Below are 26,378 nucleotides of genomic sequence, written 5' to 3'. Positions count from 1 at the left end.
AACATTACTTTATTTACTGTATCTTTTGGGGGAAAAAAATACCGCTATTTATACAGCAAAAGACTTAAGAATATTTAACAGGAACAGGTTTCATTTTTCCCTGGTTTTATTATCACACTGTTCACCAAACGCAGCAAACCTTCAACATCTTATCCTGAAGGGTCACCTCTTCACCCTCACATGGAAGAAGTACCGTATTTCCCGGACTACAAAGCGCACCTGAATATTAGCCGCACAAGCTAAAATCAGGGGAAAATCCTGTTTTGTACATACATTAGCCGCACCTGACTAAAAGGCGCAGGTGTTTCAATGTTGACTTATCATATGTAAGAGAATATGCACAAAGGGAATTGTCAGGAAAGAGATGGCTGTTTGGAGACACACCCCTTTTATTAATATTTTGAAAAACAAGTTATGGGTACATATTTGCATAACTTTTTAGGTATATGTACAAGTACCGGCAATTACAAGTACGAAACATGTACTGTGCTTCATAAATGAGTAACAAATTTAGTACATAACAATAACCTACGGCACACCAGAAAAATAGATTCGGACTACCTTTTAGGCTCAGGTGCAGTGACACGGCTTTAACAAGAAGAAAAGTCAGTCATTCACCACCATCTTTCTCTTCTTCCTGCACACTAAAACCACCAAAGTCCTCTTCTCCAGTGTCGGATATGAACAGGCTCAGGATGGCTTCGTCATTCACTCTCAGCTTCTTTCCTTCGTTGTCACTTTCAAAACCAAACAAATCCTGGTTGTCAGTGTCAGAGTCGAACACCCTCTGAAGGCGGTGTCCTCCTCTCCATCATGCAGCAGTCCAGCCCTTCGAAATCTGTTGGTGATCAGGGTTTAAAGCTTGTGCAAAAAGTAGCGGCTTATAAGCCGACAATTACGGTAATCTGATTGGCATGGTGGTATGTTTGAAGCAGGTCCCTTGTGTAGCGCTGGAACCCAGTCATGATGTTTCATCCATTTCATAGGCTGGTTTGCTGCAATAATGCTAAATAATTAGCAACTCTATAAATAGAAGGTAGTTCTGCAAAATCACTCAGTAGGATGTTTGTTCTAATTTGCTATGAGCTCAGAGCGCATCGAAAATAAGACTAATAGGCTATAAAGAGTGATATGAACATATTTAGAACTTACCGGAATGAAAATGTCTGAAGCACCAACAGATATTAGGAGATGGAAGAGAACTGGATATCAGCTTGTCTCACAGCTGCTATCCAGGCTAGACGCCTTCGTTTGGTAACATCGATACACGAGCTGCCTCATGTTGCTTCCAGGTTGGGAAAGAATGAAAAGACAAACCTTTTTCAAGCTTATTCTCTTGCTGCGATCGAACATTGCAGCAGACCACACAGCAAATACGAACCATGGCTGTTGTGTGTGCCTTCGCTCCTTTTTCGCTTGCGCTTTGTTTAGACCCCCAAAATGGCGGATTGGGCCAAAATCCTTTTGACGCCCACCCCCGTGACATCACGCTCCAAAGCCCTATATGGGGTACAATGATAGTGGGTCCATTCTTCATCAATGGAAACCTCAAGGCCACTGGATATTTGAAATTGCTACATGATGATGTGTTTCCCTCTTTATGTACTGAAGCTGGCACGTTCCCTGAGTTTTTCCAGCAAGATGGTGCACTACCACATTATGGGTACCAGGTCCGAGCATTCCTAGATGAACAGTTTCCTGGAAAGTGGATTGGTCGTCGTGGGCCAGTTGAATGGCCCCCAAGGTCTCCCGATCTGACCCCCTTAGACTTTTATCTTTGGGGTCATCTGAAGGCAATTGTCTATGGTGTGAAGATACGAGATGTGCAGCACCTGAAACTACGGATACGGGATGCCTGTGCTGGCATTTCTCCTGCGGTGTTGCTATCAGTGCCCCCTCACATATACTAATGTGCCACAAACAGGACTTTAATATCACCAACCATTCCCATTTTATTACGGTGTATCCATATAAATGGCCCACCTGTGTTAACGCAGATTAAGCCGTCTAATCTGAGCTGCTGTTAACGTGTAATTTCTAAGGCTTGTTATGGAATCAGAACGATGCCACCTTGAAACGAAACCGAAAAATGGATTGAAACCGAAAAAAAATATTGTAACTGAAATAAATGTACTGAAAAATCTTGTATTGAAACCGAAAAAAAAATTGATAGTGAAAAACAATTAATTGAAACTGTAATTTTTTTGTTTTCGCTTACAATTTTTTTTTGTTTTCGGTTTCAATCCATTTTTCGGTTTCAATCCACTTTTCGGTTTCAATCCACTTTTCGGTTTCAAACCATTTTTCAGTTTCACTCTGCTGGCACTGTTTTGGCGTATGGGGGCGCGCTGGGGGGCGGGGATTCCGACCCGCATGTATTTGCATATATTATAATGCTGACTGGAGAAAACACTGACGACGCGGCTGCGGTCACGGACAAACTCGCACGTGTCTGTTCGGGAATGGCAGATGCTGAGAGGTCCAGCGTTTACATTACCGACTATTTCAAAGTGACAGCCTGAGGTGTTCTTCAGTAAATTGGACTACCGGACAGGAGGACCTGAGGCCCCACCGCATTATTTTTGGTAAGTTAAATGTGTTTGTAAGCTAATCCGTAATTTAGGTCCTTAGCTAGCTACCTAAGGACCTAGCTAGCTAAAATGAGCACTCGGCTGTCGGGGAAACATGTTTTGTAAAGTTCGTTTAGCTACCCCGTGCAGGTGAATGAATTTACCCTGACTAAAGAAATCAAGAGAAACGCACCGGGCTGCTCAGTGACTAACCACAGTTACTGTACTTTTATTATGAGTATTATACTGTAAGAGCAACAGGCTGGACTCTGCTTCTGCTCCTGTGCAGAGCTGATTATTAAATATGTGCAAACAGCAGCATGTTTTCTGTCGCTTTCCACATGTGGAAGGACATTAAAGCCAACTTTTAAATTCCCCTCATTAGTCAATAGCTACGGATTAAATAGCAAAGCCCGATACTTATGTACTGAAACCAACTCCTTCCGCTTGTCAGCTTAAGTTAAAATGTTACATTTTTCCTCTGATTATTTTTTTTAGGTTTTTTTTTTTTTTTTTTTACTGAGTTTGTTACAAATATTCAGGTTAAAAAACTGTCCAAATTATTTTTAATGAATTATGTTCACAAAGTCACATGTTCAGTACTCTGTACAGCTTGCATTCTTTAGGACAAATAATTTGAAACGTTAATATTTCTTGTTCAATACTGAGCTGATAACACCTCTGTATGTTGTGACCAGGATGCAGCAGCAGACTGAACCTCGACTGAAACCTGCTCCATCATCTCATCTTTGCAGATGTCCATTTATAAAGCATCAACAACTCAAAGGTAAACATGATATTAGAAAATGTGTTAGTAAAGCCTTTAAAACAAATAAAAAAATAAACAGCTGTCGGCAGAACTGTAGGACTGAACAACTTCAGATCCCGAGTGTGTGAGGCCGGAGAAGGATCAGCTGTATTTCAGATTTGAGAGATAAACTTTATATTTCAGTTTGTGATGATTCTGTTCTGTTTGTGATTACAGGAGCTGTCCTCAGATTCAGACCTCAGCACCACCCAGTGACAGCAGACAGATCATCCTATATCTCCAAAATTAACTGAAGAAAACAGTACAAAGGTTAAAGTACCACATGTGCTGTCAGTGAAAGCTGCAGCTGTTTTATTGATAAATTTAAAGACAAAAAGTCAAAAGGATTAATCACCCCTGTAACTGTGTCACTATACTTCAGCATTAACAGTACCTCAGTTTGGTGTTTCAGAAAACTGCTGATCTCAGACCTGCACAACTTCTGTTTTAAACACTGAATGTATTCAGCTACATGAAGAGCACATGATGTTTTCTCTGACACAATTAAATAAAACCTGATTAAAAGTCAAAGGTTGTTACTTGTATTTGAATTAAAAACTTGTGATCTGGAATTCTTTCACTGTTTTTTGACAATAGTGTGTTATTTATCATAAAGTAATTCAGAGTCATTCATACCAGAGTAACCAGTGAGCACAACATATATTTAACTTTCTACAGGACTCAAAGCTATTACTATAGCTTATAGCTATTACTTAACTGCACTACTGTATAGTTCTGTGTAAATAATCATTCTGTACATATGATGATTTTTAATCCTACAACTGTTTATAATTTGCATAGTTCACATTTCTGTATAACTGTATATCTCAGATTTCTGTAGTTTTTCATATTTATATCCTGTACATAGTTTGTACTCACTACAGCCTGTACATACTTATAGTTATAGAATATTCACAACATACTTCATACCGTGTACATTGTAACATACCATAATAGACCCATTTCTGTAATATACTTACATATCTATACTATTGCTAATATATATTGTAATATATCTATATCATGGCTAAAGGCACTTCTGGATGGATGCAAACTGCATTTCGTTGCCCTGTGCATGTGCAATGACAACAAAGTTGAATTCTATTCTATTATATTATGTAAAAGTCCAGACCCTCTGAGGATTATCTGAGTACTTCTAACATTACACAAAGCAAAGGTCTCCATCAGTGTTCATGAAATGCTGGGTTTATCCTTCTTGTGAGGGAGCTGCTGGTGAAGATCACGAGCCCTGCTTGATCCCGGCGATGAGTTTTAGTCTTCCTGGTGTTTCTGAAATGATGCCTCTCACTGTGGGTCAACAGAACTTCTGGCACAGGACAGCTGTAATGAAAGAAATTGAAGTTTTGGAAATGCCCTATATGTGAGAAGCAGATTTTGTATTTACTTTTCTTTTGCCAATCAAGATAACAAAGTATAATTTTCACCATACAATTACTAACCTTGTCATCTCCTGCACTGTCTGTTTTGGACTCTGGGCTCGTCCTTCCCAGCGCTCATGAGACTGCTTTGATGCACTGTGGTATGAGGTGCTAACCTGTTGACAGTGTTGGGAAGGTTAATTTTAAAATGTATTCCACCAAAGATTATAGAAGTAATGTATTCTGAATACTTTACAACTACATGAATGTGCTATTGCTGTGTGATTTATTACTATTACTGAAGGCTACTTGCCATACCAACACCAACTAGATGTTAAAATCTTAATATAAATGAGTAACAGTAGGTGGACATTAGGTAAGGCTGCAGCGATCTCGTATAGAAAACTATTCAGCGCGTATATAAAACAGGTCAGCGGCTCCGAACCGTAGTAAAGGGACCTCTGGCTAATACGTCCAGTTCGTGTCGGGCTCATAGCTGAAAACTAGCTTTACTTTGTTGTCTGGGTCAAGTTTGCTAGCGAGAGACAGAGAGAGGCGTTGAAAGGCTGCTTATTGTTTCGGAGGAAAACACGAACACAGTGTACAGTCGAGTCTTAACAGTTTACTTACAGCTGGGCTCGTCAGGCACTCTTTTTGGCTTTAGTGGTTATTATTATATTTACATGCTTCCAGCTCCCGTTTCTGCTCCGTGACAGCTCGTACTTTTCCTTTTTCTCCCTCCTCGCTCACAGACACATAACGGGTATGGCAGTCCATTCTCCCTGCAGCACGGACTACACTGCCCATGAGGCTACATTGTTTAGGGCGATGCCTGTAACACTCTGCTATTGCCTTCATATTAAATCATTTTTGTATAATAATTTTTAGAGGCTCTTATTGTGTGTTTTGTTTGGGTTTCCACCGGCGTGGAATTACCAAAAAATAGAGAGACCATAGCCTAACATATGAAACAGGTAAATACCGCCATGTAATCCATTTATTTCAACAAACTAACTGTATTCTCAATATCACCTATTGAACAGTAATTGTAACGGATACATTTACTCATATTTTGTATTTTAAATACGTAACGCCGGTGCATGTATTATGTTACTGCCCAACACTGCCTGTTGAGATCCTGAGATCCACTCCTAGAACACCGGCCTCCAACTCCTGAAGAGACACGGGTGTCCCTAAATTTAGCAAATATTAGCTTCAGGCTAGCTTGCTACGACGAATAGGCTAATACCAGCATTTTACCACAACTTCACCAGATGTAGCTAAAAAAACTAAACTAATGCGGGACAGCAAGAAAAGATGACAAAAAATGATTACTTACTTGCGGTTTGGAGGTTCAAGCTGAAATTGAAGCAGCCATTGAAAGACGGGAAGAGAGAAAGATGGCAGCTTGGTCAGCACTAGTGGCCTCTATAATGTATGCAAATACATGGGGGCCGGAAACCCCCCCAGCGCGGTCCTCATGTGAGCAATCTTGTCGTGGCGCTTGATGGTTTTTGCACCTGTACTTCAAAGTTTTAGCAATTTTCTGGACTGAATGACTTTCAGTTCTTAAAGTAATGATGGACTTTTGTTTTGCTTTAATTAGCTGATTTGTTCTTACCATAATGTTCAATAAGCATGTTAAGTGCGTATATTTTCCCTTTTTTCCGAGTCTGTTTGCTCATGTTAAATAAAATGTGATTGATATAATTTTTGAATTATTTTTAATTGTGATTAATCCACAGTAACCCTGTGATGAATCTGATTAAAAATTGTAATTGTTTGACAGCACTAATATATTAGTGTATACTTACCTATTAGTATATAGGTTTTTTTGTTAAAGTTGCATTTCACAGGAGAGAACCTGTGCTAAAGATTGAAGAAAACTATTCTAATTCTCTTTGAATTTAAGCATACATTCTTTGTGTTTATTCTCCATTTACTTTATTATATTGCATAAATGTCTGTTACAAGCTTAAATATAAAGTTGAAAAAGTATAATTTCAGCCAAAAAGTGTAACTGCTATAATACAGTACACAATGTAATTATTTACAAAAACAAACAAACAACCAACAAAACCCTAATCTAAACTAAACTAAGCAGTGTAGTTACATTCATTCTAAAGTGGTCAACTTGTCATGCCTCATAACCATAACCAATAACCACATTTCCTGGATATATTGGGACTCATCAATAAAATGATTAAAAAATATTCTGAAAGATTGCACCTGGTAAAAAAAAAGAATGCATCTCAACCGGTTCACTGAAGAAGTCTCATCAGAAGAGTTGCTTACAAGACATGAACACAGCTCTAGCCACCATCCCAATATCTCTAAAAAGAATCACATATGCCTCTTCCCCAGTAATCTTAGAAACAATGCATACTCAGAAACAGTATGAGCTCAAGGATGCATGTAAACAAACAATCTCCCAGAAAAGGACCCAGTCAACTTGACAAAAGCAGGTGTCCGACCACTAGTCTTTGGAATTAAGAGCTGGACAGGAGCAAGAAGTGACATGATCCACACCTATGGAAGAAGAAACTAATGGCACTCCATGAATGACTGGCAGCACAAATAGAGCAATTGGTAATTAGTGATGTGCGATACCACTGATTTCCTTTCCGATCCGATACCAAGTAAAATTCAGGGTGGTATCAATGATACTGATCTGATACAATACAATAAATAAAATAAGTTTTTGTACAAAGTATCTTTTATTGTATCTCAAATTGTAGCATCATAATGATTACAGGACATCAGATTACTTGTTCTCATCACTTAATAATGCAGAATTCATCATATAGAAATAAAAAAACTGAAGTTGTGCGCTATTTGAGCATGTTGCCTGCCTGCAGCACTAAAGGACTCCGTGAGAGACGTCTGTCTCGCCCTAGCAGCACCTGTCCCTGTCCACTCCTCCTCTTCAATTCACCTCAACATACGCTTGTCATTTTCTGTGATATGATTTACTCTGAGATGTTTGACAAGGTTAGTGGTGTTGCCACAACACCTCACTTTCTTGCCACATGTATTGCAAACCACGTCTCGGCTGTTTGTGGATGTAAACTACGTCAGCACATGACTCCAATTACGCTCAGCCATTGTTGTGAGTGCGCATGCCAAGGGGCTGCGACACATTTATACAGCCGTATTTTGCACATGACTATGAAAGGTGGAAGAGGAAGTAGTTCATTCCAATGTAGACAATCCGAATGACATAGTTTCTTTCCACTGTGTTCCTGTTAATGATAAACTACAAATTTACCCTAAATTACTAAAATATCGATATTTTAATGTGAGAATCGATTCCAGAACATAAATGACTGGTATCGGAGGAATCGATATTTCAGTATTGATCCGCACATCACTACTGGTAATAGGAGGTGCTCACCCAGATTGGCTCACAGTGTTACTGGAGCACAAGTATCTGGTTAGGCACCATGTTTCTAAATTTAGAGGCAGGAAATGTCTTTAAGACATTTCTGAAGTTTAACTAATTGGTTAAACTGCAGGATTGGTAAAAATGGTTTAAAAATAATATAGTCAACAGAATTAAATGCTGCACAGAAGTCTAGCAAGACAAGTACAGAGATTTGTCCACTGTTAGAGGCCTTAAAAACCTTATTTGTGACTTTTTCCAATGTTGTTTCTGTACAGTGATGAGTTCTGAAGCTGCATTCATCATATTTAATATTGAAGCATTAATTAACGGTATGACTCAAACAGTCTTGTAGGAATGGAGTCTAAAAGACATGTGATGGTTTGGAGAAAGTAATAACAGAAGTTAACTCATAAAGTTTCATTAGCTTTTTCCTCTACTCATTTCCAGTTAAGTCCTTTCTAGATTTTGATCCAAAAACACACATTATAAATATGTATAACGAGTAGAGAGTCTGCTTGTATACCTGTCTGCATTATCTCAGGTGCATTTTGCTGCAGAAGCACATCCTGCTGCAAACTGCAGCAGCAGCAGAAGCTGCATAGACTGACCCACTTTTAGAACTGAGTGGGAGTGCAGTGTTTGCTTCTCATCTGGATGGGAAGAAGGGGTGCTGAGTGCTGGATAAAGGAACAAATGTCATCTGTAGTTCACCAACATCCCCTCAGGTCACATCCAAACACATGTGCAACCACATCTGAGCTTGGCATGGAAAACGTCGGGGTGTCAGATAGTCTGACAGACGCACTGCTGGGCCCAGCAGTGTACTCTCTGAAGGCCTGTCACTGTCATAGCTCTTCTCACCGTTACTGCGCTAATCACTTAGCCTGTCCACCACCTAGCGCTCCACTATGCTGTTGATCAGCTTTCCATCTCTCGACATTCTTTACCACTTTGTTTTCCTTTTTCAGCAAGACATCAAATAGTTTTATCCACAAATGTGAATCGTGATAATTAATGGCACACAATGTTTCTCATTTAAAATCTAATCTAAAAGAGGTGGACACAAATTATCCAACCCTAATTGAAAAGCTAAAAGCAATAAAACAGCCTTCCTCTACGTTAATGTGATTCTTGAATGGGTGGGGAATGAAGTACTGTGCTTAGAGGTGGGTAGTATCAGTAGCGGTGAGGAAGTTTCAGTAACTTTGGTGCTGCTTTTTTACCCAAAGTTCCGAAACACCGTCAGTGGGCACATTTTCAGGGAGCAAAATTACAAGAGAGCTATTTGCGTTAATATTAAAATTGCTGTCCATATTTCTGCTGAGGATGGCTTACAAAACTGGATAATGCACATCTGTCTCAATAATTCACAATTGTTTATGATCCTTTTTACAGCCACTGTTCAGCTACGAGAGTGACTGAGCTCATGAGACATTCACAACACAAGAGAAATATTTGAAATTATTTTTATTTTACCCAAAGGGATGAAACTATTTCCAAAAGGTAAAAATAAAGTAGGGGCAGCAAGATAGTACGCTGGTTAACAGTATCAAGTCAAAGCAAGAAGGTCCAAGGAGGTCGGGAGATATGAATGTGAGCATGAAGGATTATCTGTTTTCTGTGTGTTGGCCAAGTGATAGACTGGTGACCTGTCCATAGTGTATCCTTCTTCTTGACCCTATGACAGGAATTAGTGATAGGAATTCCGGCTCTTTTTAGAGAACCAGCACTTTCGGCTCGGCTCACTTGTCGCTTTAGTTAATTTATTATCAACAACAATATAAAAATATGCACAAAAGAAATTACTAATGTAAAAAAAGGGTGGTTTTATTTATATATGTTTATATATAAATATATACGGTGGCCCCTAGAGACAAAGCACGTACAAACTCCAAAACACATTGCCAGCGTTAACTGAACTTCCAAAACAGAGCTACCTAGATCACTTAAATTACACAATTGAAAGTATATGTCTATTGTTTGTGTATTTATACACAAACACTCATATATACCCATATGAAATGGCCACTTTCTCATTACTTTCATACATTGTTTTAGTAAGTATCCAAAACATACAAGTTTCATTATATAATTTTTCAAGGGATCTTATATCTGTTTTCACTCTTATATGCTTTTCATACAAGTTTCACACAAGACAGACACAAACTTTATAAGATTTATATATATCTTTTCCATATGGGTATATTCAAATAATTTAAAAAAAATCCTCATTTACCTGTTACTACTACCAGTGTTGGTCAAGTTACTTGAAAAAAGCTATCAGTAACTAATTACTGATTACTTCCCCAAAAAAGTAATCCCGTTACTTTACTGATTACTTATTTTCAAAAGTAATTAATTACTTAGTTACTTTTTAAAAACACGATTTACAACCTGAATAGGTGATAAAGCGACAGATCTTTCAGCCCAATTCTACTTTTTCTACATACAGGGAGTGCAGAATTATTAGGCAAGTTGTATTTTTGAGGAATAATTTTATTATTGAACAACAACCATGTTCTCAATGAACCCAAAAAACTCATTAATATCAAAGCTGAATGTTTTTGGAAGTAGTTTTTAGTTTGTTTTTAGTTTTAGCTGTTTTAGGGGGATATCTGTGTGTGCAGGTGACTATTACTGTGCATAATTATTAGGCAACTTAACAAAAAACAAATATATACCCATTTCAATTATTTATTTTTACCAGTGAAACCAATATAACATCTCCACATTCACAAATATACATTTCTGACATTCAAAAACAAAACAAAAACAAATCAGCGACCAATATAGCCACCTTTCTTTGCAAGGACACTCAAAAGCCTGCCATCCATGGATTCTGTCAGTGTTTTGATCTGTTCACCATCAACATTGCGTGCAGCAGCAACCACAGCCTCCCAGACACTGTTCAGAGAGGTGTACTGTTTTCCCTCCTTGTAAATCTCCAACCCGTTCTCACTCCCGACGCGTAAAATAATGACGATTTGTCACGTCCCTTAACTTCTCATGCTGACGCCTAAGGTACCCTTCCACGTTTTTATGTGACGCTGTGGGTTGTCAATTCATTCCAATATGAACCTGCTCGCGGCGATCAGAGACGCTTCGAGCAGAGGCTCCAGCCATCCATTTACTCCAATAATAACCCCGTCACGGCGAAACATGACGCCGTGAAGCACAATCTAACTGGAGAACCGGGGACCCTCTCCACGAACGGGTTTTTCTCCCTAATTTAATGCTTTCTTTTAATGACATCGTTAACATTTCTCAACAAAAACACGAAAGTATCACTGATAATTCAACAATAAAATCGCTTCATGTTGTGGCCATCACACAGTGTTTTCCAAACTGATTCACGATCTGAAAGTGCGCAGATTTAACGTACATAATCCTTTGTTAGGTTTATTATTTTCATTTCACACGTAAAACACATTTATAGATTCATTCACCACTCCTGTTAGTTTTGGACGCGCTCGGCTCCAGCCAATCAGACGCAACCTGTGTAAGCAAAGGCTGATGGGAGAATGGAGAGACCCATTTATAAGAATAAGAAAATGAGGTGGAACTGATTGATTCTAATGCAGGTATGTAAAAAATACATATATTTAAAGTAATACCTTGATGTGTGTTTCAAAGTTTGTTTTTTCATAAAAGCTTCAAACAAACAGAGGTGACTGATCTCGGAAACGGTGTAATGTATTTAAAAATGGCTACAGCTACCGTCAGCATGCTTGCTAGGTAACGACTACACGTGTCTACTGCAGCATTAGCCATTTAATCCAACGATGATGGATTAAATCTATTACAAACGTTAAAGGACTTGTGTGCTGCAAAATACCCTCACATGGTGCGTAAAGCAGTTTTTGCGCTAAGAGTTCTGCTAGCTCTTTACAAACTGATGATGCTAACATTAATTGCTAACATTAACCGGAGCGCCAAGACTGAAAATCATTTGAATTGCGTTAGTTATGTGTTTATGTCACTGAGTTCTGCAAAAATCTCTTTCCTCTTTAGCTTGAAAATGAGTGATTCAGAGGATCCCGAGCTGGAGGAAGAGCTTCAGGCTGCTGACGAACTCCTTCAAGATATGCAGGTAACATTTTTAGTGGAAACAGTTGTTAAAGAGGGAACACGCTTGTCTAATATTTTGTACGGAGTAAATGTTATGTTATTTGAATTTTTTTTAAAGTTTATGTCAAATTAAGTTGGTTAACTTAAGATGTTTGATAATCTTTGCTTTAATCATAGACTGTATTTTAGGTGTTCCCTTTTTTCCTTGTTAATTGCGTAGAATGATGCACAGAGTGAACCTCAGCCAAGACCAGTGCGCTGGAAAAAACGTGACAGACAGGGAGCTTTTATTCCTCAAAGACCATCAACCAGTCGAAGTACTAGTTGCATGCCACGTGGTCAGTGTTCACACAACCATTGATTTTATCTCACAACTTGTTTTCACCAAAGAATTTCAGTAAGTAAATATTCTTCATTCCCCCCCCCCCCCCCCCCCCGTCCAGAGAGCAGCATCAATGTCCACGTGAAGAACCTAGTTATGTTGCCAGTGTCAACCCAACAAAAGGTACTTTACCTTCTTGTATATATTGTGATTTCTGTTTACTTTTATATTTGTTGTTATAGTTGAGTTATGCAGGGCTTTTGTGGAGTCCTAAGAAACATACTGCCTAGAGTGTTTTTCAGAGTTTCTTCCTTTCTTTATTTTTTTTCTGTTAGTGTATGGAACTGAGGTGCTTCGTCAGGAGCTCCTTCAGTTGTTGGAGGATGGAGAAGAGGACGCAGCCATGACTTGTGAGACGTCGTCTGAGTCAGCTGCTACTCACTGGGCGATCAGAAATATGGTGTCCTCGCAAAAGTGGAAAGAGGCCAGGCCTTGTCTTATAGACAATATGTTAGCTACTCTGGATCCACAGTCACACCGTGTGTGTCAGTGTGGCAAACAAGTAGTTGTGAGGTGTCTGGACTGCCTGCCTCTTCCATTCCTTTGTGCTGACTGTGATATTGCAGTTCACACACGCTTTGTCCTGCACAACAGAGAGGCAGTAACAGGAGGGTTTTTGCAGCCTTCATCAGAGTTTCACAAGCCAATAGGTACAGTTTTTAAGTCTTATGCATTTCTTGCTATGTATGAGTATGAGTGGGTGCTGTTATTGTATATTTATTGTGTATCAGTTAATTTCTAATTCTTTTTATATATATTGTGTGTTTTAATGTTAGTTCGGCTGTTGCCTGTGCAAAGGCCAGACCATGTGTGTGACTGCCCAGCAGGTAACGTTGAGGTTTCACCCGGCGCAATTGTGGCTCTTGTAACCATAAATGGTAAGTTGCCCTTTTGTCACACACTACATACACAATAGATGTGTTTGGAGGTTTTATTGCAAATTGTGCATTGCTATCTTGGTTTTAATTACCCTCGGCCCGCAGTATATGTGGGCACCTGTCAAAGGTTATTTGGATTTACCAGACCGATTTGAAAACAACATGAAAAAAATTAATGCTTTGAGCCATGACTGAATTTATCCTTATCCTTTCTACAGGGCGTTATAACCTTGCACTGCCAGTGGTGAGCTGCACCAGCTGTGGCCTAATGTGGTCCCCCTCAGTTAAGGACATCCTGGGTAGTGGATATTGGCCTGGCACCTTAAATTTCTGCACCCTGTTTTCAATGGATGTCTTTCAGTCTTTCTATGACATTAAGAAGGCTGCACCAGGGATGTCACTTAAGGCATTTGTCAAAATGCTGGATGAACGAACAGCCCATTTTGGAAGGGTGAGTTTCTAAATTTGCTAAGTTTAAGGAAATTGTGCAAATCAATGTTTATGATGACTGTCCTTGAATATTCTGTTGTATGTCCTCTATGTAAAAGAATGGCCGAATATCAGCTGATGCCTTCAGTAAAAGTTTCTTGGAGTGGAGTGCTGTAAAGTTTGAGGTGGACAGGATGTGCAAGGAGCCATGCTTTAGCTGCCCTGCCTGCACTCCAGACATGCTTGCCGTCTCAGTTGATGGAAACCGCAAGCTTTATCGCTTTCAGTCTAATGCAAGGTACGTTATGCATTGTGTACATAAGTCAAATATGGATTTGTAGAAAAATGTATTTTAATGTTTCTTTTCAAACAACTGTCACTGTGTTCGTTCAGCACTTCAGAGCAGGGGAACTTTGAAGGTGTCTTCATTGAAAAAGATGAGGAAGTTGCTGAGTTTGTGAAATACATCCAGAGACACACAAATCATGTAAGATACACATATATATATTAGTGCTGTTAGCGTTAATCTTGTTAAAATGACGTTAATGCCGTAACCATATACACATACGTGTGTGTGTGTGTGTGTGTGTGTGTGTGTGTGTGTGTGTGTGTGTGTGTGTGTAGACATATATGGATGGGTCGATATTTTTTTTATTTTTCTCTTGGTGTTGTCGTAATACTATTTACTTTACTTTATCTTAATGTTTACTTAATTTTGTCACCATGTGTATTTAAAAAAAACAACATGATTTTTATTTTGCGTTATCAGTGCTGTCCTGGGGAGATCTGAGGTCTTGTGTGACTCGAGGCTAATTCAGCTAATTGTTATGCATTTGTTTTAAAAAGTTTGTCCCTGATAGGGCTTAATCATGTCATGTCTTTTATGTTAAAATCTTTGAGTGTATAGGTCCCGGGGAAAGGGTTGTGCGGATCTTCATCTTGGACTGCAGCAAAGGAGTCGTCCAAAAAGTCCACTGGGAAGTTGGATGAGGAGGGCATGGAAATAGCTGTTTGTCGCCACGGAGTCCTCTTAGCTGCATTGAACATGTTTCGAGGGGAGATCTTTGCTTACCCCCTTTTTCTCCAGAGGAAGTTGGCAGCTAGCATCCCAGGACATATTACGTTCCTTTGCTCCGATGTGGCCTGTAAATATTTCCCCTATTTAACCAAGGTGGCTCAGCAGTGCCCTGAGCTGAGGAACCTCTTGTCAATGCGTCCTTTTCTCTCCGTCATGCATGCAAAGGCTCACACTTGGAAATGCGAGGTATACTGCAGCTTGTAGTTTTGGATTAGTTTGAGACATTTTGTGTCACAGGCTGGGTCTCCGACCCAGCACTCTGAGTTTTCTTTGTATTTTTTGATATGTTATTAGTTTGTGTTATTTCCTATTTGCCTTTAGTTTAGGCAGGTATTGTTCCTGGGTTTTCTATGTTTTGGGGGTTTTCTATTTATTTCATCACGTATTAGGTCTGTTAAGTTGTGTTGTCATTTCCTGTTTTATTCTGACAATGTCATGTGTTCTTTGTTCATTGTATTTAGCTTTCCTCTCCTGGTCCTGTCATTAGGTTTATGTCTGTCAGCTGTTTTCCCCCATGTGTCGCCACTTCCCCTGATCACCTCATGTCTGTATTTAAGCCTTTTGTTTTCTTCATGCCATTGTCAGTTCGTCTGTTTATTCTCACCAGAGTTACAGTCATAGTCATAGCCTGTTTATTTTCCACCTCGGTCATAGTTATAGTTTTTGGTCTTAGTACCTTTAGTGTTTTGTTTCTTAGTGTTTTGCCAGCTCAGTGTTTTGTTTCTTAGTGTTTTGCCTGTTTGCTTTGGTCTCTTGGTTCATTTCCTGCCGTCATCGCAATAAAGGTTCACTTTTCTGTTAATCATTACTATTCCTCGTCATCATCTGCTTTTGGGTCCTGTTTCCGCACACATCGGCGCACCCCGCCGTGACATTTTGTTATAAGGTTGAATGAATTCAGCAGTCATGTATTGTGACCTCCTTTCTATAGATCAAATGGGGAGGTGCGTTTCAGGATGGGGCCGGTTCAACAGTTGGAGAAGAGGTGGAACAAGTAAACAGTTTCCTGTCTAGGGCGGCCATCACAACGAAGTACATGTCTAAAGCAGGTGTGTGTCCGTGTCTGAGATTCCACTCAGTCTCCTGCTCATTAATTCTAATTTGTATACTAACTGAAATGCAGGGCGAACAGACATGCTGACCCTCCTGGCTTTGGGGTGGAACAAAAGGAAAGTGGAACAACTGGGCCGCTCTTTGAGCCAGCGATATCTAAAGGTCATTTTTTCAACACCCATTTTAATGTGTGTGGTAATGGGGGGAAAACACCAGTACTCTTTTAATGTCAATATGAATGACATTTATGAATGCATTCTTAGATCATAAGGATCCTTAGAGAACAAGTGGAGAGCCTGAATGCGACCAGAAATGAGCTGGGTGTGGATGACGACACACTGCAGCAATGGGTGGCCGATGTGCAGAAATGGGCTGAAGGTGAGTCTCAATATAATGCACTCATGTATAACAATAGGACCCACCATGGCCTCATTAAAGAACTTAGAGTTAAGATCTTTCTGACAGTGTCAACAAACAATGAAAAATAAGCCTTGGAAAAGCAAATTTATGGCAGAGTTGTTGCGTTTCATCAAATTGGATAGAACCTGGGTTGAAATGATGTCGTACTAGTTGGTTTTATAAACCTGAACACCAACATACTTGTTATCTCATGATTATCATGAGATAGCAGCACATGAAGGCTCCAGATGTCTTATAATGAATGTCATCAAGTCAGTGATTACAGAGTCCACTGTAGTTTGGTGACTGTTACTCATCCTGTATTCTGATTAATATTCCTCTCACTTAGAAAGTGATCAAACTGATGGCAGCCTTGGAGCGTTGCAGGCACGAATAGAGGAGCTTGTCGTCATCATCAGAGTGCGAACACAAAGTCTTTACAGACAAAATGGTACGTCCCAGTTTCTTTGAAACGGACCGTTTGATGCTCAGTTTGTACAGCTTGTGCAGCTACTTTGTAAACAGAATCAAATCAGATCCAGGTTTGTTTAAGCTGGATGTGATTTGTTCTAGCAAACAAATTGATGAGTGTAGATTAAAATGAAACTATATACATTATGTGAAGGTGTGAATTTTTTATGATTATTTACAGATAGCAACAAGAGGCGACACAGAATTCGCAAGGTCATCTTAGTTGAGAAGAAACGCTTGGCGGCTGCTGTTGACGACTACAACAAGCTCGCTGAACCAACAAAGCAAATCGTATCCAGTGATGCCCTCATGCAGACCGATATTTGGCCCTGGCAGAGCACAAGTGAACGTAAGCTCTTGATTTATAAATATCCTTTTTAAACAAGCTCCCAGTATCTGAGCAGTAGTTGAATGTTTTGTTCTTGAATCATAATATGCTGCTATGTTTTCCCATCTGATGTTGTTAAACTGTAGCTGCTGCTGACCTCCGGACAAAGAGAAAGGTCTTTGAGAAGGTGATGGCTGTGAGGCGCCTGAGAGAGGAGGAGATGATCCTTTGCAGGGAGATGCGGCATCACTGGACAGTGTTGCGAATGCGTTCTGTGGTGTTGGGGACAATCTCCTCAGACTGTAAGCACTTTATTTATTTATTAATTTTTTGATGAATCGATTGAAAATAAGAGCAGATGCTAAAGTCTTACTGGATCTTTTACCTATATCTAGATTGCTAGCTAACACTGCCTTCTCCCTTTTAAAAAAATGTTTAATTACAGCATCCTAATTCCTTGTGTTTATGAGGTGATTTTTTTTTGTTGTTTGTTTTTTTTACTTTTCTCATATTTATTTGTTTTGTTCTTTTTACAGCCTCCTTTGTTGGCATGTCGGAGGATGCACAGAAGGGACTCTGTAGCCTGGTTTTAAAAAAACAAAGTGAACTGAAAGCTGAAATGCTCAAAGTAAAGGACGTGTACAAGAGAATCCTCAGCCACCAACCACTCCTGGAAATGGACTCGGAGGAGGAGGAGGACATTCCAGACGATGCCACTGAGAGTGATTTGAGCACTTCTGATGAAGACTGATTGTGTCATCATTGATGTTATGTTTGGTAAAATAAAAAGTTAATCACATCTCTGTTCAATGTGATTTTTCAACAGACATTTTACATTTTGAGAAGAAAAATGGAATTTCCTTGGTGCAGTTGTTTACCCTGAATCATTATTTCCCATCTAATTTAATGACTAGTGTACATGTTCAGATACGATAACATAATTTAATTTATGGGATGCTTTCTGGGCTGCTCAAATAATCACAAAATTTAAAAGCACCAGGCAGCACACTCACAAGTAAATTTTTTGTTCAGTGTTTTGTCGAAGAAATCAACAAGTACAACTGAGATGTTTGCTGTAGTGGTGTGTTTGTTAAGAAGCATGCCAGCACACTGGTGAACTGACAGTCCCAGAATGCACCCGTGCCATTGACTCGCCCCAGAGCAAATGAAATTGCTTATCTAGAAAGACAACCGTCATCAAAGAAGAAGTAAAAGAGTAGGAAACAAATGGTAAGGGAAGGTACTGTGGGGTAGGAAAGAAAGGCCAGAGCTGTGCAAAATGACCTCCAGCAGGCCACAAATGTGCACGTCTGCTCAAACGGTCAGAAATGGACTCCATGAGGGTGGTATGAGGGCCCGACGTCCACAGGTGGGGTTGTGCTTACAGCCCAACACAGTGCCGTATGTTTGGCATTTGCTAGACAACACAAAGATTGGCAACTTTGCCACTGGCGCCCTGTGCTCCTCACAGATGAAAGCAGGTTCACACTGAGCACTTGTGACAGTCTGGAGACGCCGTGGAGAACCTTCTGCTTCCTGCAACATCCTCCAGCATGAGTTTGGCAGTGGGTCAGTTTTGGTGTGGGGTGGCATTTCTTTGGGGAGCTGCACAGCCCTCCATGTGTTCGGCAGAGGTAGCCTGACTGCCATTAGGTACTGAGATGAGATCCTCAGACCCCTTGTGAGACCATATGCTGGTGCGGTTGGCCCCGGGTTCCTCCTAATGCAAGACAATCCTAGACCTCATGTGGCTGGAGTGTGTCAGCAGTTCCTGCAAGACGAAGGCATTGATGCTGTGGACTGGCCCGCCCATTCCCCAGAACTGAATCCAATTGAGGACATCTGGGACATTATGTCTCGCTCCATCCACCAACTGCACCACAAAATGTCCAGGAGTGGGCAGATGCTTTAGTCCTGGAGTCTGGGAGGAGATCCATCAGGAGAGCATCTGCCACTTCATCAGGAGCATGCCCTGGTGTTGTAGGGAGGTCATACAGGCATGTGGAGGCCACACAGACTAGTGAGCCTCATTTTGACATGTTTTGAGGACATTACATAAAACCAGATTAATGATTCTGTATTGCATTGATCAAGGAACCAACCCAATAGGAGCTAAAGGAATCCTCTTGACATTACTTCACTCAGTAAGTTTATACTATGTTTAATGTGCATTTTCTTCATCAGTTTAGAACATAACATGTTAGCGCTCCCTGGTCCTTTTTGGAGACAGATCCTGAGACAGCAGGCAGCTATGGAGAACTCGTGTCAGCTGTGGTAATTAAGGAATACTTTGATTTAATATTGATTTCATGACAACTATCCTCTGGCACATATTCCTGGATATATATAATGACATAAGTAAACTCCCATTTTAGAATCATTGCCTTCTTTGATCTGACTTATTGCCTCAGACTTTGGCCCTGTGTCCCCAAAAGTATAGAAAATCCATGACACTGAGTAAGAGGCCTTTATCATGTTATAAGTGAGAGAGTTTGGTGTAACAGTGGTTGAACATGCCAAATCAATCCACAACATACTGCCATTCCCCAGCTGTAACCTGCATATGCATCAAACCAAAATCCAGTATCATAGCCACAAAAAAGACATAAAGATTAGGTTAAAAGGGTTGTCTCATTTTGCCAGATAGCTTCATCCCCAAAAAGATAAACATTCTTCAAAAACAAAAGTTTGTGAATATTTGCTGTATTGCCAGGCCTAAACCAACCTGTTAAACTTATCAAATTATTGTCATAGATACAAACCTATTGATTGAAACAGAATAATCCATTGAAGCCTCCATCATCATCCACAATCACTGTTACTGTTCAGATTATTTTATCTCTGTTTTCCTCTAGAATGTTTTGAAAATCAGCATTTGATCAACAGACTTTTTAAAAGTTTATTTTGATCCTATTGTTTACGTGTGTAATTGCATTTTTATTGAAATTATGACAGGAAAACCCTCAATCAAATTGTATCTTTGATATCTAATAATAATATTAACAATAATGTTACATATGTAATATGTACACAATAATATTGTGCAAACAAACAAGAAAAATAGCAAAAAATGTCAATTTTTTTTAATACCCTGTATATAAAGACCACATATGACCACAACTCCAAATGTGCAATTGTCACTGCATCTAAACATGACATATTACAAAAAGGTAGAAACATATAATATACAATATGTTCTGAAGCTGGTACTGGTGCAGTTAACTTTGCTTTAGGCTCCCATACACAGTAGGTGTTACTTACTATACGTGCAGTGCAGTATTACTTTACCTTGTAATATGTTATAATAAGCAAGTCACTTCTATATTTATGAGGATGTAGACAATAATGTTGGCTGATATGTAAAACTATGAGATGTCGAGTGCAGGGAAGATATTATTGATCGATCAGATTCATGAATATGTTAGGTACTTAAGCCACAATTAGAGAGTGAAACAGAGACTGACACTGGTTGAAATGTATAGTAAATATTTTATTTTGAACTTTTATGCTGAACTACAAGCTGTGAACTGTGCGATCTCTGCGACCTGTGGTGCCTGGTTTACTGTGTGTAAAACTGCGCAGGTTCCCATGTGTCATCCCACACTTTGCCACTGTCAGGAGAAAAACATAACAAACAACAACGACAACCACACACAAAATAGGACAATTTAGGTTGTGACATATGACAATTTTTTAGGATGAAATATCTTCTATATTCATGTCATGCTTTATACACCTTCATTGTAATATAAATTAATCAAATCAAGTCAGAGAGTATTAATATATGTAGTAGATGTCAAGCAGGACCACAGCAGCAGCCACGATCCATTGGAACCTGCTGGATGAGAGAGCACAGAAACTCCAGGGAAGAAGTTTAGTTAGTAACATGCATGAACTGCATTACTGAGACATGTATGTTTACAGATGGTGGTGAGGGAGAGGGGGAGAGTTTTCAGTAAAAGGAGACGTGACTGCATCTTCAACCAATACTGAGCCTGCATAACCCTGAAAGAGACAGAGAGAGAGGGGGGGGACACTAACCCCCAGCAGTCTGGTCCTATTACAGCATAACTAAGGGCTGAGCTGAACCAGCCCTAACTATAAGCTCTATAAAGAAGTAAAGTCTTATGCCTACTCTTAAAAGTGTTGACCATGTCCACCTCCAAAACTCATAATGGACTTTGGAGGTGGACAGCTATCAAGCTCCTCACAGAAGAGGAGCTTGATAGCTAAAAGCTCCCAATTTACTTTAGTCCAAATACATGAATTCAAATTGAGTTGATAACTATTTATCAACAATATGAATGTCTGTTCCCGTCCAACAAAGTTGTTACTACATACCATGTTGAGCAAGGCTTCCACTTGACTTTAACTTCTTCTTTTTCCTGAAAAACATGATATAAACAAACAATTAATTAAGAAAGACATGCAAGTTGCATACAAAAAGGAGCTTATAAACATTTGTGTACTATTGAATGGCTCAATATATTATACAATTAGTTTACAAAAACATAAGAACCACTACAATGCTTGTACTGCCAGCATCGAGTGCATGTCAGCAAAGCAACACTGCTTACATTGTGGCTCACAAGCAAAACTAACTGAAGCAGATGTTACTGAATGGGAAGGAGCACCTCCACATCAATCACTCCTTCTGAGCATGATGTCAGGAGGACTTTAAAGAACGTAAACATCAGGAAGGCAGCATGACCAGGTCGTATCAGGTGGTCTGTTCTTATTTAATGTCCTATTTGGAGTGAAATCCTGACTCAGTGGCTGAATTAGTGTAGATTCATCAAATACAAAAGCTTATGGATATTCAGTCAGGCACAGTTCAAATCCGGGAAGTCCAAAGACGCAAACAAATCTGCACAACAGCAGGCTAAATTACTTACATTTACAACTCTCCTGTCTACTATCTCTTCATATTTGAAAATCTTCTGTGTACGGTGTTTTCGGCATTCTGAAAAATAACAAATGAAATATTTACATGAGTTCTGTAAAACTGGAAAAAATGCAAAAATTAAGAAAAAGAAATCTTAACAAACTTAACGAACATGTCATGTGTTTCGTACATTTACAATACCATAACGTCTAACCTTTCCTTGTCCTTTTTTTCTTTGGGACATCCGAGGTGTACACCGTAGAAATTGAGGGAGATGCAGGATGTGGAGATGGAGAGGAGGATGCAGGAGAAAGCAGAGATGAAGAGGAGGATGCAGGAGGAAGCAGAGATGGAGAGGAGGATGCAGGAGGAAGCAGAGATGGAGAGGAGGATGCAGGATGAAGCAGAGATGGAGAGGAGGATGCAGGAGAAAGCAGAGATGAAGAGGAGGATGCAGGAGGAAGCAGAGATGGAGAGGAGGATGCAGGAGGAAGCAGAGATGGAGAGGAATATGCAGGAGGAAGCAGAGATGGAGAGGAGGATGCAGGAGGAAGCAGAGATGGAGAGGAGGATGCAGGAGGAAGCAGAGGTGAAGAGGAGGATGCAGGAGGCTGACAGAGGGAAGATGTTGGTACAGGCTCTAAATGAAGAATAAATTCCTCGTTTAGAGCCTCTGGGTCTGGGACTGGTCCAGCATCGACACTGTCAGCAGAGGATGGTCCAGCTGCTGGTGTAGAACTTTTAGCAGGAGGTGAAGCTTGTAATTCTGAAAAATTTTAAATATTAAACATTCATTAAAATGGGTTGAAAAAATGTACAGTACACATAAACACATAATAAGTAGTGATTTGCATGTTTTCAGTTAAGTTTTTACTAAAGATACAACTGGTAAATATTGGCATCAAATAAGTCATCTCGCACACTCACTGACCCAAATAATTCAGTACAAGTGCCCTCTAGGGTAGTGTGACATCTGTAGTGCTTTTCTACATTGTACATTAAAAAATTAATGAGTGTGACTATAAATCCAGATAGATAATGACTTTTTCCTCTGATGACACTACTTTCCTGACTTTGTAGTGAATAACATTTGACACTTCAAGCTAGTACTGTGACTTAGGAGTTTTGTACAATGGTGATGCTAACTACCTCAGGGAGGTAATCAGGTAACCTCTTAAGAAGTATATAAGTTATTTAAGAATCTTGGTGTTCATATTGGTAACATTATATAACATTTGTTATACTAGAAAGTCTCGAAGAGAATTATCAGGTCTGGTTTTCGTGAAGATTTTTAAAATTACATTTGTATATACATGAGTGTGAAAGACCATACTATACACACACACATACAAAATTGTTCAGGTGGGTAACACCAGAGGTTCAGTATGGCTAGCTTTGGTGATGTGACCGACACATGGGGAGGTAATAAGGCAGATATAACACTATTTTCATGTTAGCAACAGGACATGTAGGGCAGCTGTCACCTCACAGCAAGAAGGTTACTGGTCTGAACCTTGGCTGAATAATAGAATAGAACAGAATAGAGTAGAACAGAATAGCTGGTGACTGTTAACTATCCTCATCCTCACCATCTTGTTTGTCTCTATGTACCCCGTGATGATCTGCCTTCTTATCTAGGGTGTACCATGAGTATCACCCAAAGACAGCTAGGATAGGCTACCTGATAAGGACACCTGGTTACAGATAATGGACAAAGCATATCTTACTTCTCAGAAGGTGTTCATAAAGCTTACTCATCTTCATGAGGATGTCACGTGCAGCACCTTCCGCTGGTTCGATCTGAGTGATCACGTCCCCTACTATACGGCCCTTATGGTCAAACTGTCCAAGAAACAGAATTGGTTGGTAGCCCAGGGCATGTAGCTTTGAAACCTGCAAGAACAACAAAGAAAAACATGCAGCCAGTCTTTCATGTAAGCAAATTGATGTATAACAAACCTTTAAGTTTCACATCTTTGTTGTTTTATTGTTGTCGATAGTTAAAAAGTATTTATGGTGACCAAACCTGTAAATGTATGATAAAATCCATCTTGAAATGTTTTGTCTCTCAGTTAATAGCCGATTAAATTAAAAATCAGAAGTAGCTTGAATAAAAATAGTTTTTAACAAGTTTTTTCTAGTTGGATGTCTTTAGTGTGATGATGTTATTCTGATGTGAATAACTTTTTTATTTATGCTCTTTTATAAATTAATATTTTATGTGTATATACATGTCTTGTTAGTTTCTTACTTCATGATATACAAGAAAACATTGACAACTGTGATTAATAAAGAATTGTCTACCAGACTAACCACTTATTAGATCAGAACTTTTAAACTTACTGACAACTGGGCTGAATTAACCACCCTGCTCGCATTTCTGTTTTTTTTAACAGAGGCAGCCCAGTTACTGTTTTTAAACTGTTCTTGTTTTTTTTTTCAATCCCTCCTTTAGGTTCAGGCTGCCCAGGCATCCACTGCATGTCTTCCTGTTGCAGGTGTTTGGGGCCTGACAGGAAGGGCATGGTTTGGTTTTTGGCTTTGTCATTTCTGCAAATGAAAATGGAACATGTAGGGATTATTTCAGGTCTGTTTTGGTGAAACGATTACAAAAATAATTTATGACCAAAGAAATAACTTATATTACGAGGCAGTATTACACCATATTTAGAAAAAAAAATCAATTACGAGATTAAAGTCATTAATATTGAGTTAATTACGTGAATAGGGTTAAAAAAAAACCCTGAATTGATTACAGAAAAGATACATTGCTAAAATAGAGCAGTACTAACATTAGCTGGGTGGCCAAGCAAGTGTCTTACACATGAGAATACATCACAAAAAAATTTAAATAAACTTTTGCAGAAGTAGTTCTCTTGGTACACAGACTGCTCTGTGAAAACATTTCAAGTTTAATATCAGTTTAATATCACTGAAATTAATATTTCAGTGAACATGCAAATTACCCACAGTTTATCACAACTTACTTAGCTAGGATCTGCCTCGTGTCCAGTCGAAAACTTCGCTGCAGGACCGTGAGTTGAAAGATACATTTACTATGACTCCCAAGATGCATTGCAGTAAAAACCATCCAATCGCCTTGCTTAAGATCTGTTGACGTGTCGCTAAAGGCGCGCTGTAGATAAATATTGCAATTTGTAAAAAATAAAATACTACAATTTGCATTTTTTAATTACATAATTAAACACTGGGCCAGTTTAATTTCGTATTATCGCTGGTTATTATTTTAGAGTAAATAAAGGAATAATGGGTAGCACCAAGCTGTTGTTATCTTCATTTCCATAGCGACGGCGGTTGAGGATTATGGGTAGTGTGCAGTTACGGGATTAGTGCGTCTGCGTAAATTGGTCTGATTGGTTGGAGCCGAGCGCATCCAAAACTAGCAGGAGTGGTGAATGAATCTATAAATGTGTTTTACGTGTGAAATGAAAATAATAAACCTAACGAAGGATTATGTACGTTAAATCTGCGCACTTTCAGATCGTGAATCAGTTTGGAAAACACTGTGTGATGGCCACAACATGAAGCGATTTTATTGTTGAATTATCAGTGATACTTTCGTGTTTTTGTTGAGAAATGTTAACGATGTCATTAAAAGAAAGCATTAAATTAGGGAGAAAAACCCGTTCGCGGAGAGGGTCCCCGGTTCTCCAGTTAGATTGTGCTTCACGGCGTCATGTTTCGCCGTGACGGGGTTATTATTGGAGTAAATGGATGGCTGGAGCCTCTGCTCGAAGCGTCTCTGATCGCCGCGAGCGGGTTCATATTGGAATGAATTGACAACCCACAGCGTCACATAAAAACGTGGAAGGGTACCTTAGGCGTCAGCATGAGAAGTTAAGGGACGTGACAAATCGTCATTATTTTACGCGTTGGGAGTGAGAACGGGTTGAAATCTCACATTTGATGATGGACCACAGGTTCTCAATGGGGTTCAGATCAGGTGAACAAGGTGGCCATGTCATTAGTTTTTCTTCTTTTATACCCTTTCTTGCCAGCCACGCTGTGGAGTACTTGGACGCATGTGATGGAGCATTGTCCTGCATGAAAATCATGTTTTTCTTGAAGGATGCAGACTTCTTCCTGTACCACTGCTTGAAGAAGGTGTGTTCCAGAAACTAGCAGTAGGACTGGGAGTTGAGCTTGACTCCATCCTCAACCCGAAAAGGCCCCACAAGCTCATCTTTGATGATACCAGCCCAAACCAGTACTCCACCTCCACCTTGCTGGCGTCTGAGTCGGAC

The 26,378-nt window shown here is 39.5% G+C and overlaps 2 protein-coding genes and 3 long non-coding RNA genes across 7 annotated transcripts; 3 read left to right on the top strand and 2 right to left on the bottom strand.

The window, feature by feature from the left end:
- Positions 1 to 2,058: 2,058 nt before the first annotated feature.
- LOC113006937 (uncharacterized) lies at positions 2,059 to 3,659 on the top strand. Its single transcript, XR_003269829.2, has 3 exons — positions 2,059 to 2,585; positions 3,269 to 3,357; positions 3,556 to 3,659. It is a non-coding gene; the product is annotated as an uncharacterized LOC113006937 (long non-coding RNA).
- LOC113006982 (uncharacterized) lies at positions 3,650 to 6,195 on the bottom strand. The gene is made up of 3 exons (XR_003269832.2): positions 6,097 to 6,195; positions 4,839 to 4,933; positions 3,650 to 4,719 (listed from the first exon to the last, which is right to left on the bottom strand). It is a non-coding gene; the product is annotated as an uncharacterized LOC113006982 (long non-coding RNA).
- A 7,524-nt stretch (positions 6,196 to 13,719) lies between these two features.
- Positions 13,720 to 18,027, top strand: LOC113006958 (uncharacterized). Of its 3 annotated transcripts, XM_080290158.1 has the most exons (9): positions 13,721 to 13,921; positions 14,019 to 14,197; positions 14,293 to 14,386; positions 14,807 to 15,163; positions 15,909 to 16,192; positions 16,294 to 16,408; positions 16,779 to 16,880; positions 17,082 to 17,530; positions 17,765 to 18,027. In XM_080290158.1, exons 1-5 carry the CDS (start codon positions 13,739 to 13,741, stop codon positions 16,116 to 16,118), a joined length of 1,023 nt encoding a protein of 340 aa, XP_080146284.1. In that variant the 5' UTR covers positions 13,721 to 13,738; the 3' UTR covers positions 16,119 to 16,192; positions 16,294 to 16,408; positions 16,779 to 16,880; positions 17,082 to 17,530; positions 17,765 to 18,027. The 3 variants fall into 3 exon arrangements, with proteins under 3 accessions (XP_080146285.1, XP_080146284.1, XP_080146283.1); XM_080290159.1 differs by having other exon boundaries at positions 13,720 to 13,921; positions 14,800 to 15,163; positions 17,082 to 18,027; XM_080290157.1 differs by having other exon boundaries at positions 17,082 to 18,027.
- A 1,184-nt stretch (positions 18,028 to 19,211) lies between these two features.
- Positions 19,212 to 23,656, top strand: LOC145420598 (uncharacterized). Its single transcript, XM_080289970.1, has 2 exons — positions 19,212 to 19,372; positions 22,363 to 23,656. The coding sequence occupies exon 2, from the start codon at positions 22,388 to 22,390 to the stop codon at positions 22,766 to 22,768; it is 381 nt and encodes a 126-aa protein (XP_080146096.1). The 5' UTR covers positions 19,212 to 19,372; positions 22,363 to 22,387; the 3' UTR covers positions 22,769 to 23,656.
- On the bottom strand, positions 20,698 to 22,340 carry LOC113006676 (uncharacterized). Its single transcript, XR_013901925.1, has 2 exons — positions 22,124 to 22,340; positions 20,698 to 21,613 (listed from the first exon to the last, which is right to left on the bottom strand). It is a non-coding gene; the product is annotated as an uncharacterized LOC113006676 (long non-coding RNA).
- Positions 23,657 to 26,378: the final 2,722 nt, after the last annotated feature.

The sequence above is a fragment of the Astatotilapia calliptera genome, chromosome 15, assembly GCF_964374335.1.
Source record: "Astatotilapia calliptera chromosome 15, fAstCal68.1, whole genome shotgun sequence".
In the NCBI taxonomy this organism is placed as follows: domain Eukaryota; kingdom Metazoa; phylum Chordata; class Actinopteri; order Cichliformes; family Cichlidae; genus Astatotilapia; species Astatotilapia calliptera.
The sequence above is the reverse complement of the archived record's forward strand: the minus strand, read 5'-3'. Positions and strand labels throughout refer to the sequence as shown.